Source organism: Brachycentrus maculatus, unplaced genomic scaffold, assembly GCF_059751285.1.
Source record: "Brachycentrus maculatus isolate JH-2025_06_01 unplaced genomic scaffold, ASM5975128v1 h1tg000139l, whole genome shotgun sequence".
NCBI classification, from domain to species: domain Eukaryota; kingdom Metazoa; phylum Arthropoda; class Insecta; order Trichoptera; family Brachycentridae; genus Brachycentrus; species Brachycentrus maculatus.
In genome coordinates, this window is record NW_028280892.1 from 1,086,023 (window position 1) to 1,101,615 (window position 15,593).

General features: G+C 34.0%; 1 protein-coding gene across 1 annotated transcript in view; it reads left to right on the forward strand.

Moving 5' to 3' along the window:
- Positions 1–2,277: 2,277 nt before the first annotated feature.
- The window catches only part of LOC148309109 (uncharacterized), a 115,282-nt gene continuing 101,966 nt past the window's right edge, over positions 2,278–15,593 (forward strand). Inside the window, exons 1-2 of the mRNA XM_088260654.1 lie at positions 2,278–2,866; positions 14,005–14,300. Of these exons, the coding sequence (XP_088116780.1) occupies positions 14,190–14,300 (111 nt within the window). The 5' untranslated portion in view covers positions 2,278–2,866; positions 14,005–14,189. The remainder of the gene's footprint in view (positions 2,867–14,004; positions 14,301–15,593) is intronic.

A 15,593-nucleotide genomic window follows, 5' to 3' on the forward strand; every position in this document is an offset into this window, starting at 1 on the left:
CTATATTTAAAAATACCTTATCTTTCTTACTATACAATAAAGAGTCGGGTTGTGGTCCCGTGGTTAGCGTCGCGGACTCTTAAGTCAGAGTTTCTCGGTTTAAACCCACTCTACCACAATTTGATAACTATTTCTAATAATGTGCCACGTAGGCCCACAGAAATAGTATGAAATTGAAATATTGGGGTACATAATAAAAACACAAATATTTCTCCTTTAAAAAAAATTCTTCTTAAATATGGAATCCTTTAATTGGCTTTTGTCATTATTAACTCTAACTATTTAAATATATTTTTTATGTATAAGCTGCATAATTTCATACTAAGAACGCATATAGCCGCATTGTTATCATGATTTTTAAAATATGAAGGATCAGCCCCCGCTTAAAGTACCAATCCAGGGTGATGTTGAATAAATATTACAGTGAAAAAATCACTTAACACTGCGTTTATATGGTGTGGTGCCCTATGCACCATCGGGTGCGGATGAGGGTTTGAATTTTCTAATACATAAATATAAAAATACATAAATTAATATGGTTCCCACCAAACGTGGAATTATTGTTTCAATAATACAAGACCCGCACAACGACTCGTTTTCCGTCCAGAAAGGAATTCGGCTTATTAAATCACTAAGTAGGCAAGTAATTTGACGAAGGTCCGCGAGCCTAAATACATTTTCCCAATCGCCCGTGGCAAATTAATCGAACGTCCATTTTTTGTGGCACCGATAAAAAAGTATTCATTCACTCTCTCCAAACGAGCAAAACATCTTTAATAATAGCCCATATAATAAGAATGTATGTAGGCACCCATGATAAACACTTACTGCATTCCTACGTTTTTTCGAAACTTATTTACAGCGCGCCTATCAGCCTACGAGAGGAAAAAACGGCCAGCAAAAAACACAAATTCAAATCTGGAGGATCAAAACCTGCTGACCGCTGCTTCTCAACTTTGATCAAGAGGCAAGCGCGCCTGCGGACCTTTTTGTCATATCCATAACTTAACGAAGCTATAATAATCCTTGTGTTCTTCTTCTTTATGAGCCTTCTGTCCTCCACTGCTGGGTATAAGCCCTTTCCGTATCTTTCCATTCCTACGGTCGGTTGCTGCTTGCAACCAGTTTCTACCCCCCACAGCAACTCTTTTGGGGTCTTCCGACGCCTCTTTTGTTCTCCCAAGGCCCTTGTGTTAGTTTTGTTTAATGTTTTATCTTTTTCACTTTCTTATTCGTGTTTCAGTCTTGTTTATTTTATTTTTACCATTGTTCTGATTATGTTTTTTAATATTATTTTTACTGTATTCCACTCTTTATTTTTTCTCAAAGCTAAGTACAGGGTTGCTCCGGGCTGTTGAAAAAACCGATGAGTTGTGAAAAGCTCATGCCTAGATACCCAGCAACGCTTGATATTGAATAACCAGCTTATCGAAAGGGTCGAGAGTTTCTAGTACTTGGGAGTGTATATAACTTTATTTAAAAAAAGAAAAATATTTGTGTTTTTATTATTTACACAAATATTTCAATTTCATACTATTTCTGTAAGCCTAAGCGGCTCATTATTAAATAGGTATCAAATTGTGGTAGAGTGGGTTCGAACTCTGAAACTCTGACTCAAGAGTCCGCGACACTAGCCACGGGACCACAACCCGACAGCTGAACTGAAACTGACAACTGACAACTGAAAAGGCAGCTTTCAAAAGTGCGTTTAGGACTCGCAGGGTTCGTATGAAGGCTGTCCGGAGATCGGATTTATACTCGGTGAAGACCAAATTGGCTATCCAAACTCAAAACACAGTAAGGGACATTTTTTTGTAGTGCGTTTTTTTTGCATTTTTGGACTAAGTAGAATCTACTTAGTCCAAAAATGCAAAAAAAACGCAATACAAAAAAAATGTCCCTTACTGTGTGTTTAAGTTTGGACAGCCAAAATGCCGCCTTGGACGTTAGGTAGAATATTTTTAAAAATGTACTCACGGTTTGAGCATTTTTTTTTTGAATTACCTAACGTCCAAGTGACTCTGAAATCTAGCTACGGCTTATGCAACACCGCTTATCATGAACCTACTCAGGCTTCAACTTTATAAGTTTCATGTCCTATGCCTACTTGTGAGTGGATTTACTCTTTACGTTTAAAGTTACTATAATTTCATGTAATTCATGAGTGGAAATTCTAGGCAAAAACACTCGCTCACGGTTTGAGCATCTCAGGTGTGCAAGTTATAAGGCGCGCACCTGGATGGCGCTGTCGCCCCTCTCCTTTCCCTCTGTTTCTTCACCAACAACCACGACCGGCCAACTCCGACGATCGCCATTTTTATTTTACCAGAGGAATGCGGCGGTCGGTACCGCGAGCGAGCCGCGCCGTCACTTACAACAAATAGTTATATTTCTGTTAATCGAAAAGTAAAATGAAGACATAAACTGTCGACGAACGCGAGTTAGCTGTCGTCCGAAGTGATACAATTGGTAAACTTTACAAATGTGCCCGGTCGGTCGCGTTTTTCGAACAGGAATCGAGATTGTCCGAAGACTGTCAATGCCGTTATTGTTGTTGTAGATGGTTGAATGATAAATTGAAAATTTGCTAGTGATTGTGCAACATTCTTCGACAATAATTATTATTGCAGTGAATTTGTGATTTGATTATTCTCGACGATACTCGTTCGTGATAAGTTGACAAAAAAGTTGGCTAAACTTTTTAAGATGGAACTTTACGTCGTGTGTGATTTTGGATATTATTTTCATCATTGTCGGTACGTTTGCAATGTTATGAAGCTTCATTCGTTCGTACAGACATGATATCTGATTGAAAAAACACATTTTAAAGTGAATTTGTTGGATACATATCGGTAATAAACAACAGGTGAGAATTTTTAATTTTATTTTTATTTAATATGGTTACAAAAGTTTTTTTTTGTTTTATTTCATTTTATAAACATTTCTACTTACAGTCTTAAAATTAAAAACGCAGTTCTCTCTAATAAAGAGACTGAGCTCTTGTGCTTGGAGAGGGAATGTTATTATTGATTATATATATATACAATACATATTTTTAACCGTTTTATAAGCATGATGGACGTTTCATGAATAAAATTTAACAATAGTATTCATTTTTATAAAATCAACTTCAAAACCCTTATCCCCACCCGATGGTGCATAGGGCACTGCATTATATTAACGCAGTGTTATCTTGACCGTTAATACATGAAGGAAAGGTGATCAGCCCTCTGCTTCAGTTACCAGTACAGGGTAATTAATATGTAGGTATAGTTACGTCTTAAATCGTTTTGTAATCTTTCTCCTATTAGAGGCGATTATTTTATTTATTTATAATTTTTTAACGAAATATACAACAAAACGTTGATATTTATACGACCAATAATATTTTGAGAATTTTTGTACCTGCCTATTTTACATTGTGTCTTTGTGAAACCACTTGTATTTATTTAAGCAAATCCCTAAATTAAATTTGAACCTTTTTCAAGATTAGTTTAAGGTGTTATGGGACCACTGACCGGAGCAGTGTTTCTCAATAAGTAGTAATTAAATGTTAGTTTCTTCTTCTTCTCACCCTTATCCGCACCCAATGCTGCATAGGGCACTGCATCGTATTGACGCAGTGTTGATCCTTGGTCTTTACTTACGTGAAGGCAAGGTGATAATTTCAGGGACCAGTCCAGGGTAATATTAAATAAATATTAGAGTGTAAAATCATACATATTTTTTTTCATCTGCTCTGGGAATCTAACCCGGGACCTACAGCACGGTAGCTAAACACGCTAACCATTGAATTACGTAGGCGGACGGTAGTTTAATCAGTAAAAAATAGAAACGCATACAAAAATTGCAGAAATATATTTTGAATCTTATTTTTTGACATCTCAACAAAGACAAAGATTAATATGGAAGTCGGGGCATTTACAGGGCTTACGACCGTCATAGGCTGGTTTGCGTGATCACTTTACACACGTGTAACATTCACCAATTCTACCATGATTGACAACCACACTATTCAAATTATTGGAAGAATTTCAGTACAGACATCTATTAGTGTGATGAAGAAGCTTTTTTATTGAGCAGAAACTCTTTCATTTGTATTTGAGGTCCGAATCCTGGATTATAATCACATACATGAGAATCGTCAGAAAATACCTTTTTTGGACACACTCAAAATGTTGTAAATTTGGACATACGGTGTTATCTTGAAAATAATGCGGAATGCATCGAATATTATATATATATATTTTTTTTTTGGAATCTGAGCCCACCATCCACCCGCAGCAGTTATAGAGTCCTGAGGGACTCTCTGTCAGCTGCACATAGAGGAAAATCTTCAAAATATTTCTGAAGAAATAAATATTGCTCTATTCAATTAATGAGGGGGGAGGAGGATGTACGGACAGAGGCCGACACTTCGTCCCCACCCCTCGGGATCCCCTCATTACCTCTTTTAATTTTAATAAAATAAAAACAATAAGAACACAACAAAAAAAAAAATAACAATGTTTCCAAGAATAAAAAAAAAAACAAAATACAATTTAAGACGGACACAAACAATGACTTAAAGACTAAAGTAATAGAGAACTAGTAACTAATATTTAAAAACAAAAAACACCGTTATATACATTAAGAGAAGAAAAAAAAAACCATTAATAAAGAAGGACTTCCTGGGTTAACAAAGGCAGAGGATCCAAATACCACCCCCGTAAGGGGAGGACAAAACACAATATTATATATGTGACTTACATGTGTAATATGTTATCTTTAATAAATAAATAAGTTAAAAATTTTCACTAAAGTCTACCAAACAATTGTCAGAACCGCACTTCTCTGGGGCTCCGAATGCTGGACGATGTACAACACCAACTCAAGGCTACTATTAACCGCTGAAAAATGGAAATTATTCATATCAATATTATATATCGCTCACCCGTTTCAAGAACGTCTTAAATAAAAATTCGTCAATTTTCAGTTGTGCATGTTTCCGGAATGCCCAGAAAATGTACTATATCCCAGCAAAAGAGGCATATTTTTAACTTAATATTTATCCGCCATAGGGCAGAAAATGTTGTTTGTGCATTTTGAAGAAAAGGTATTGTTTAATTATTTTTAAAAATAAATTAAATATTTTTCAAATGGGGAAAAAACACCCAGGTTTTACCTTAAAAGATCTGTTGCACAGTAAAAAGTAAGTGTTTTTGCCTAGAATTTTCACTCATGAATTACATGAAATTATAGTAACTTTAAACATAAAGAGTAAATCCACTCACAAGTAGGCATAGGCTATGAAACTTTTAAAGTTGAAGCCTGAGTAGGGACATGATAAACGGTGTTGCATAAGCCGTAGCTAGATTTCAGAGTCACTTGGACGTTAGGTAATTCAAAAAAAAAAAAAAAGTTCAATAAGCGGCTTGATATTTATTTTTAATACATTTTATTATATTTTTAAACTTTAAAAACAATCCTGAAAAATCAAGTTTTTTTATTTATTTATGACGTTCTTGAAAGGAGTGAGCGATGTGTCACAATGGATTTTAATAAATACTCTGTCTTTGCAAACGTTCTTCGCCTCTTCTTCATTCATGCATCTCCTCATACATACCCGACGATTATTACGACTCCTGACCCGGCCGCTTTCAAGTATTTGACATACCTGATGACATATTTGATTTATTTCTTAATTTTTTTTAACACACTATAATTTATATCATCATAATACATCGATTTAATGAAGAAAAATTTTTTTTCATGTAAAAAGAACCCACTCCCCAAAAAAAATTGGATATTAATTTTTGTACTCCTAAAAAGGTTAATTAAAAAAATGTATGAAAAATAGGGCCCTCTTCAAAATATCCGCCTAATCAAGTTACCAAGCGGGTCACCTTGGATATTCAATACTAGCTCACATATTGATATTCTCTTTCACATCCACGAGTTTGTATGTGTATATATGTACATTAGAGTGGGCCGTTGATGTATGAAAAATATTATTTTTTTAGATATCAAAGACTAATGGGTCTAAAAAGTTGCATTTTGAATTGCAAATCACGTAAAAAATATTTAAAAAAATATTCGATACTACTTTTGGCCCTCAACCAGAGCTCAAAGTTTTCGGAAAAGCCATTTTTTACGCTTTACCAGCTGCCATTTCGTAATTTATTAATATAGACAGTCTAATTAAATGTTACGATGTGTAATATACTTTACTTAAATAGCACATAAAGATAAAAGTTGCACTTTACGTTGTTATAAATAGGTAGCGTTGTTTTAGTATGGCTTTATATCCATCAGTTTTCGGCCGGCGCGCGGCGTTCTAAGGAATCGGTTGCGCTGTCCGTAATTTAATTGCACATAGCAATCCAAAATGCAACTTTTTAGACCACTTTCATTGCTAAATTCGCAAAAAAACGTCATCGGCCCACTCTAATGTACATATAAGTATATGGGAATGAGGACATACCACTTTTAAATTCCTCGTTTACATTCACGCCTATAACGTGTACCCGTCAAAAATCTTCTAACGACTTTTTTTCAAATTGTTTTATCCAACCGCAATAGGCCTTTGTCAGTGTGTTGGATCATTGGCTAATAAATTAATATTAAAAATCACAAGACTATCGATAACATTCTTATTGCAATCTGTAGGGAACTAAGGGAGATATTAAAGTTTAAACTTTAGATATTTGAATAAAACGAAAAACGTGCGTTCGCATACGTCATCAAATTTCCGTCATCGAACGTTTATGACGTCATATGGTTTATTGTCTATGGTTTATAGAGCTGTCACAGTAGTAGTATGGATTGTTTGTTTACCACTACACTACCATTTGTGTTATACAAATATGAGGGGAGGGGGAGGGTGGTAGGGTGGACCATAGACATCAACAAATAGAACCGCCAATAATTTAGCAATGTTACCAGCTCCATCGTTTCTGTGACGCCATTCATTGCCAACTTACGAAAACAACGTTTTTTCCAAGGCGAATTTTCCAAAAGAAAATGATGAATGAAAACATTAATTATATCAGCTGTTATAAACATAAAACTAGTCTAATACAATCCTTTATAGGTTGAGTATGTTAAATTAGATATTCCTCCCGTCTGACAAAGATCCATTGATTTGTGTCTTGTGGCAACTATTGCCTTTACAATATTTTGAGTGTGTCGAAATACTAAATACATAAATCTGGATTATCCCCAACTAGGAATTATTTTTTTACATTAATAATATGCTTTTGAAAAGAAAAGAGTTTAAAAAATTAATTCTATCTAAATATATTCTTTTTTTTTCCAAAAAATCGGGGGTGAACAGTCATGTAACTTCTGCGGTGGTCTCCGGTGGAATGAATTCTGTGTTTGCGAATATCGCCTTAAAACGTTAAACAGTTTTTTTACATTATTTTTTGACATCTCAACATAGATGAAGAAGAACATGGAAATGTTGAATATGGAAGATGTTGATGTTCATCTATGTTGAGATATCAAAAAATAATATGATGAATAACTCCTATAATTGGAGATAATCCAGATTCCAGATTTGTGGACAAACTCAAAATGCTGTTACTTTTTTTATATTATTTTTTGACATCTCATCAAACATGAAGAAGAATATGGAAGTCTGGGCATTTCACGGGGCTGACGACCGTCATAGGCTGGTTTAAGTGATCACTTTACACATGTGTAACATTCACCAATTCTACCTATTATTGACACTACTCAAATTCTTGGAAGTTCTATATATATATGAACCAATTTAGAAACCTTGTTCTTGAATCACTAGAACATCACTAGAGACATCTATTGGTAAGATGAAAAGAAGCTTTTTATTAAGCATGTGAGGTCCGAATCCTGGATTATAATCACACACCTGAGAAACGCCAGAAAATATCATTTTCATTTTTTTTATTTAAGCTTCAAATTTGACCAGATAATTTATGTACAACATTTTGATATATAATATGAAAATAACTCCTGTAATTGGAGATAATCCAGATTTTGTGAACAAGTATTTGGACACACTCAAAATGTTGTAAACTTTTTTTTAATGTTTAGTGTAAAAGTTTGCGTGATGTTTATTTCAAAAGACAAGTCGACACAGCATGTTTGCGTTATTGAGGAACGTTGACACGGTGAAAAAAGGTGTCTCTAATTGGGTATTTTAATTGTATTGCATTGCTTGATAACAATCTGAAAATACAATGCAAATAAATATTCATAGAGCGAGTAAATTGCTTAAGTTATCATTGTTAAATTAATAACTTTCATTCTTGAGTTTCCCATTCGCTTCCGGCGACCTTGCAATGCAAGACACTATTGCTGTACTTGCCATATGGGGCTATTCTTGTCGTATGGGGATATAATTGCCATATGAGGCTATTATTGCCATATCACTCACTCCTTTCAACAACGTCATGTAATATATCAAAAATCGTCAATTTTTAGGTGTGCATGTTTTCGGAATGCCCTGAAAATATACTATATATTGTTTATTATTCATGAAATTTTACATCGAATCGATTATAGTTTCTGATCATCTCTCTTCGGGGTACCTACATAGTCTAGATTACTTGATTAATGTATTTACTTATATCTATGTTATACCTACGTTAAAATGTTGTTAACATTTAATTTCTTATTAGAAACATAATTCATGTATTAACCGTGTTATTCTTCTTCTTTTTTTAATGGCTTTTCATCCTTCTAGAGTGTTCTAGAAGTATCGACTTTATTTACACTTTTTACATTTGAATTTAAAATATTACTATTCTTGTTACCATTCATAAATTTCATATCTTTTGTAAAACTTTAAATTGGTAAAATGTGTGGGCAGTGAATTGGCTGTTATGTTACAGAAATAAAGTTGATCTGGCTCATAGAAAATCTAACGCTAAGACCACGGAGGCGTACATCGTTTTCCGGGGTGGGTTGTTCAATCTCTGTTGCAATACATCACCGATTCGATCATAATTGAGAAAATATCCTTTAAAAGATTAGCGCTTTGAACTAATAAGTAAATACGTAGGTAAGTACTAAAAAATACGGCCTTCGAACTAACGAGCAATCGCGTGGGATGGTTTAAGTACCTGCTTATTTACGACAACATAATTTATCGAACTGTTATGATCAGGTGTATAATACTAGTCAATAAAAGATTGTTAATCTGTTTCCGCGATTAGCAGATTTGATTCTAGCGTTACCGCTTAGCACCAATTTTAACGGGTCAAAATTTTCAGTATTGTCATAATTATATTTGACTTTTTATAGCTCTGAAAAATTAATATGCAATAATAACACTGGCCAACAATTTACAACTTTTATTTTGTAACTGGCATGAAAATACTTGATCTTTGAATTCTAGCTGAATTCAAAAACGAAAGAAAAAAATGTAGCACGTCAGATTTTTTACTTATGGATATTTTTAATTCTTATATCGAGTAAAGTTTATCTTATTATTTATGTATAAATATATATAAACACATAATACTATCGTATTCAATATTAATAAGTTAATATATTTCCACTGTTACTCCATAATTATCAATATTTTTTTAGAATCCCTTAGACCTTAGACTAAAACATGTCTAGATACCAACCACTATTACGATTTCAACGTATGGGGTCCATACAAACAATAATATGACTGTAACATCAAAACTTGACGTGATACAAGCTTGTCACCATATAGACTTTGAATAAAAATGATTAACTTAGTCCAAATCAGTCATCAAAATTTCAGTTTATAATATTTAACTATTATAGCCCTATACAAATTAATCCACATAGGGCTATTCAGGGGAAATACTGTCTCAAGGGTGCATCGCTGTGATATTATATGATATATTATACTCGTATATTACGATGTGGAATTATGTATTATTGATGCATAGTTTATTTTTGAATAAAACAATAAAATTTAAATAGGCTCATGTCCGTAAGGGTCGCATAGCCATCAAAGGATATTTTAATATTACGTACATATCCAAATGATGTAATTTATTTCAGTTCTACCCACTTCCATTATCCATCTAATTGATTCAAAATCGTATTATTAAACAAATTATGTAGATATAAATCGACTACAAATATACCGATTCAAAACTAGGTGCAATACCCTATGCGGCATAGATTGTTTCACATTCCCATACACAGGACCAACCTGCCGATGGTTATGCCTGTAGGAAGAGCTACCGCTATGTTGAACAATATCACATTGGATATTGATCTGTTCCATGTGTCCGAAGGAGTTTTCCAAAGCGGGATTCTTCTACACATTAAACAAGAGACTTCTTGATTACTTTTTCATTTGTTTTTTTTTTTAATGTGTACGCCTTAAATGTTAGTTTGTAATGTGTATATTAATTATTGAATAAAATGAATTGAATGGAATAGAGTTATTTGGCTGATTTCGTTTAATTTATCATTTTTTTTCACATCTGGCAATGCCTTTATGGCTGTTATAGGAAGATGGTACAATATCCTCGGGCGGTGCAGCGTTCGTGTATTCTTCCAGCGGTTTCGGGGTCACAACCCAGATACGCGCACGCAGTAGCTGCCTTCCGAGAAGAAATAACATTAAAAATACCGTCCAACATCTGCCTTGCACTCGCATTTAGGTACAAACATACCGTATCGGACAAAAATCCATTTAAACCATGTCGATAATTCAAGTACAAAAATATTATAAAGGGGGAACTCGCAGACTTTAAAATCACAACGCGAACGACCGCTCTAGAGGTCGATCCTGCTTTTGTGCACGATTAAAAAAAAAATTCGGAATTAAATTTTCATATTTTTTTTACTCTTTGCCTTTAAATAAATCTTTTTTTTCTTTTCAATTACATATATTTATTGCGAATAAAAACTTAATGTTTCAATACAAAACGGTATTTAAAGCAAAAAATTCATTTACGTCAAATGTTAGATGGGTTTAAAGAAAAACTAAGTTGCGATTTATCGTATGTTGGGTCTTAAACAATGTTCTAACGTTGGCTTAGGTAAAAAAAACACAGCATTTTGAGTGTGTCCAAATCTTCGTTCGCAAAGGTTCTCTGCTAAATTAAGCTTACTCAAATCAACCTTAGATACCGCTGTAAACTCGCACGTGATGCGACGTATAAATCAAATATGTGTATGGTTTCCTAAATTTGAGTAGTGTGGTTGTTAATCATGGATAGAATGGTAAATGTTACACGTTTATATAGTGATCACTTAAGCCAGTAAATGCCAGGTCGTAAGCCCTAGGATGTTCAGACTTCCAGTGAGTTCAGTGTATTAGTACTAGTACAAAAAATCACCTGATGCAAAAAGAATCCTCGGTTTACGACATCTGGTTGTGTCGGTTTGTGGTTCCGTGGTTAGTGTCACGGACTCTTGAGTCAGAGTTTCTCGGCTCGATCCCACTCTACGACAATTTGATACCTATTTCTAATAATAAGCTGCTTAGGCTCACAGAAATAGTATGAAATTGAAGTATTTTTGTAAATAATAAAAAAAAAAACAAAAAATATTTCTCTTAAAAAAAAAAACCTTAGATATTGTACGGCTGTCCAAACTGAAAACACGGTAAGGGACATTTTTTGTAGTACATTTTTTTTGCATTTTTGGACTAAGTAGATTCTACTTAGTCCAAAAATGCAGAAAAAATGTACTAAAATTTTTTTGCCTTACTGTGTTTTAAGTTTGGACAGTCGAGTATATTATCTGAGTATGGAATTCGCAAAGTGGTTGCCCAAATTATTGGTTCCTATTCGGTTAAATTTGACAAATTTCTAAATCTCTTTTGTAAATTTTTTGCTTTGTGGACGTATGATAGATTTTAATTACATATATGTAACATATAAACATACGTTTTTGAATATACAAAAAATAACATAATAATCAGAAAGAGCGGCGGTATTGGGGTGTGACGGCATTACCATAGCGTTTTTAATTGAAGCATCAGAACCATAACCGATGGCTCATCATTAAATCACGGATATGTTTTTCGTACTTTGATTAGCAACAAAATATGTGGAACACATGATATGTTCTATTATTAATAGCACTTTTTTGCCTTCGTTTGATTTTCTATGGCACTTCGTTTTAATGAAAAGTGTTGATCGAATAATATTTTGATTAATAAAATGATAAAAAAGCTTTGATGATCGATATTAAATGGATCCCCCTGGGAATCGAACCCGGGACCTCCAGAACGGCAGCCGAGCGTGCTGACCATTCACTACGGAGGCGGACTAATAAAATTTATTTTATAGTAAGTATTGCGAAATATACAGCTGATATGTATGAATTATCGGAAGATTCCGACTCTATCCACCCACAGTGTTGCATTGGCCACAATGCTCCGCGGTACGGAACACCGGGTAGATATTTCACCACGCTTGCAAATACTACAATTTAACATAAAGATAAGATACCGCTCATTACGTGTAATATACAAATTGATTGTACGAATTATTTTGAGCAACCACCGTGCATATGTGCAACGTCATCGCGTATTGCAACGTGCCCCACTTTGTTCGACTAGAGGCGAATAGTTACGGTAGCAATTCGGGCAACGAATTGGGATTCGACCAACGAATCGTGATTTGATCAACGAATTAGGATTAAACAATGAATTGATTTGACCAACCAATTGGTATTATGTAAACGAATTGAGATTCGACTAATGAGTTGGGATTTGGCGATTGAATAATAGCGCAACTACGCGCGATTATGCATAATCGGGTCATAATGAAGTCAATAATGGGGTCAGCTCTCCTCGTCCTCAGGCTGCGGGTCCTTCTATCATGGACTACGTCACCCAAGACATGCCTTGGAATCATGTTATCTTTTTGCAGCATCCATGAATTTTTGGTCTTCATCTAGACGTCTTTCGAGGAAAATCCCTAGCGATTGCCTGTTCACAATATGTTCCCTACTGCAAGTAAACGAATCGTCGTTTACGCGCAGTTCTCTCGTTTTTTGTTAGTTTTATTAGTTAAGTCATTACAATTACAAAAAAATGAGATTCAAAATGTTTTTTTCAATAATCAGAATTTATATTATTTATTGATTCGGCATTTACTTTGTGGAATGACATGTTGATTATTTAAAAAAAAAACATTGAATATACCACTTTAATGAGTTTTATATATATATATATATATATATATATATATATATATATATATATATATATATATATATATATATGTATATAAATATATATATATATATATATATATATATATATATATATATATATATATATATATATATATATATATATATATATATATATATACACGACTAGTTTCGAAAACTTACAGATGTTTTCATCTTCTGGTAAAAATAAAAACGTAATAATTTTTAATTTTTACCAGAAGATGAAAACATCTGTAAGTTTTCGAAACTAGTATATGTATATAAATAAAACTCATTAAAGTGGTATATTCAAGTGCTTAATTTTTAAAAAAATACTCACAATTTATACTCCTCCATTTCGGTTTTTGTATACAAAACATCTCATCTCCACGATTTTCACAAATAATAAATAAAATTATGTTTTTTTTTCACAACATTTTGAGTGTGTCCAAATACTTGTTCACAAAATCTGGATTATCTCCAATTACAGGAGTTATTTTCATATTATTTTTGACATCATTTTTGACTCATCAAAGATGAAGAAGAATATGGAAGTCTGGGCATTTACGGGGCTGACGACCGTCATAGGCTGGTTTAAGTGATCACTTTACATACGTGTGACAATTGAGTAGTGTGGTTGTCAATAATGGGTAGAATTGGTGAATGTTACACGTATGTAAAGTGATCACTTAAACCAGCCTATGACTTCCATATTCTTCTTCATCTTTGATGAGATGTCAAAAATAATATGTTTTTTTTCAATACTCTGCACTTACATTTTCCCACGATTTTAGTTATTTTACAGTCCTTTAAAAAACGTAAAATTGGGGTTTCAATATATTTAAAAATAAATCCTAATGTTGATTTTTACATTCGCAGGTGCCGTTTCGATTCGCCCGGAACTCTTACACATGCACATGAACATTACCGTGTAAATGTCTGTGTCAGAAATCGAGGATACTTTTATGTAGATATACGCAATTCCAGGATTGCTTGTTTAGTGAGTTGACAGTGTGAGTGCCCAGTTCCCAGGATCGTGTCTGGATTAACGAAACTTCCCGAAGATGAAGTTTTCCACCGGGAGCAGCTCCAGTAGTTTGGCCAGCGATTCCCTATCCAGGAAATCCACTCTCTGCATCTATACCGATTCAGACTTCCTGAATGGGCCAGATAAGGTAAACTTTTTTGATGTACAGAAATTGATTTTGTCGAAGACTTTTCATTGATAACCCATAGGGTTCAAATCTTTTCTTTATTTTTTGTGATTTCACACAAAATTCAAGTTAGATCTATACCGATTTAGACATCCTGAATGGGCCAAATAAGGTAATCTTTTTTAAACATTTTGAGTGTTTCAAAATACTTGTTTACAGATCTGGATTATCCCGATCCGGAGTTATTTTTTACATCTCAACATATATGAAGAAGAATTTAAGAGTCCGGTCATTTATGGGGGTTACGACTGTTATGTTAAATTAAGAAAGGTGTGTTGAGATGGTTTGGACATGTAGAACGAATGAGTGAGGAAAGAACGGTAAAACAAATTTAAGTGGAAAAAAGAGCAGAGGAAGACCGAGAAAAACATGGCACGATCAGGTATGCCAAATCCTTGAAAGTGGTTAGGTTAGGAGTCGTAACAATCGGCGGGTATGTATGAGGAGATGCATGAACGTGGAAGAGGCGAAGAATGTTTGCAAAGACAGAGTGGTGTGGCGTTCTATTCTCTCTGCCTACCCCTGCGGGGAAGCGGCGTGATGGTTAGTTAGTTAATTAGTTACGACTGTTATAAGCCTGTTTACGTGATCACTTAACACACGTGTAAAGTGATCACCTAAATCAACCTATTTCAATATATCAACAATTGATTTTGTCGAAGACTCTTCTTTGTTGTACCAAAGGGTTCAGTTCTTTATTTTTATTTTTAGTGCTTCCACACAAAATCATGGTTAGATTAAGGAAAACTCGCAAACATCCAATTCATTAAGATATCGGCCGAGCGAGGGGAAAGACGTGTCTCCATGTGCATTTTTTGTAAATAATAATACTTATATTGGAATTAGTTTATTTAAAATATATATTTATTTATGATTTATTTCAAAGATTGTTTACGTGGCACTAAAAATACTAAAGATATAATAAAAATACTAAAGAATAAAATATTGTTATTATTAACGAAAATTAGAGCTTATTTTACGTTTTGGTAATACGTAACATATTTAGTTGCTACGTTTACTATCTAGTTGCATTAAATGCGCTCTTTTTGGACCTTTTATTGACATTTCTGCACCCGGCAAGTCTATCACCGTGCTATTTCGAAACCGTGTATGTAAGAGAGTCTAGTGTGATTGCACCTCAGATCGTGTGCCGTACTATCCACATTCCCTTATTCGGAGCTCAGACGAATTCCAGACGGACTAGAAAGTGTTTAGCGCAAATGTGAATGAGCACGATTGCGGCTTTCTCTGTCA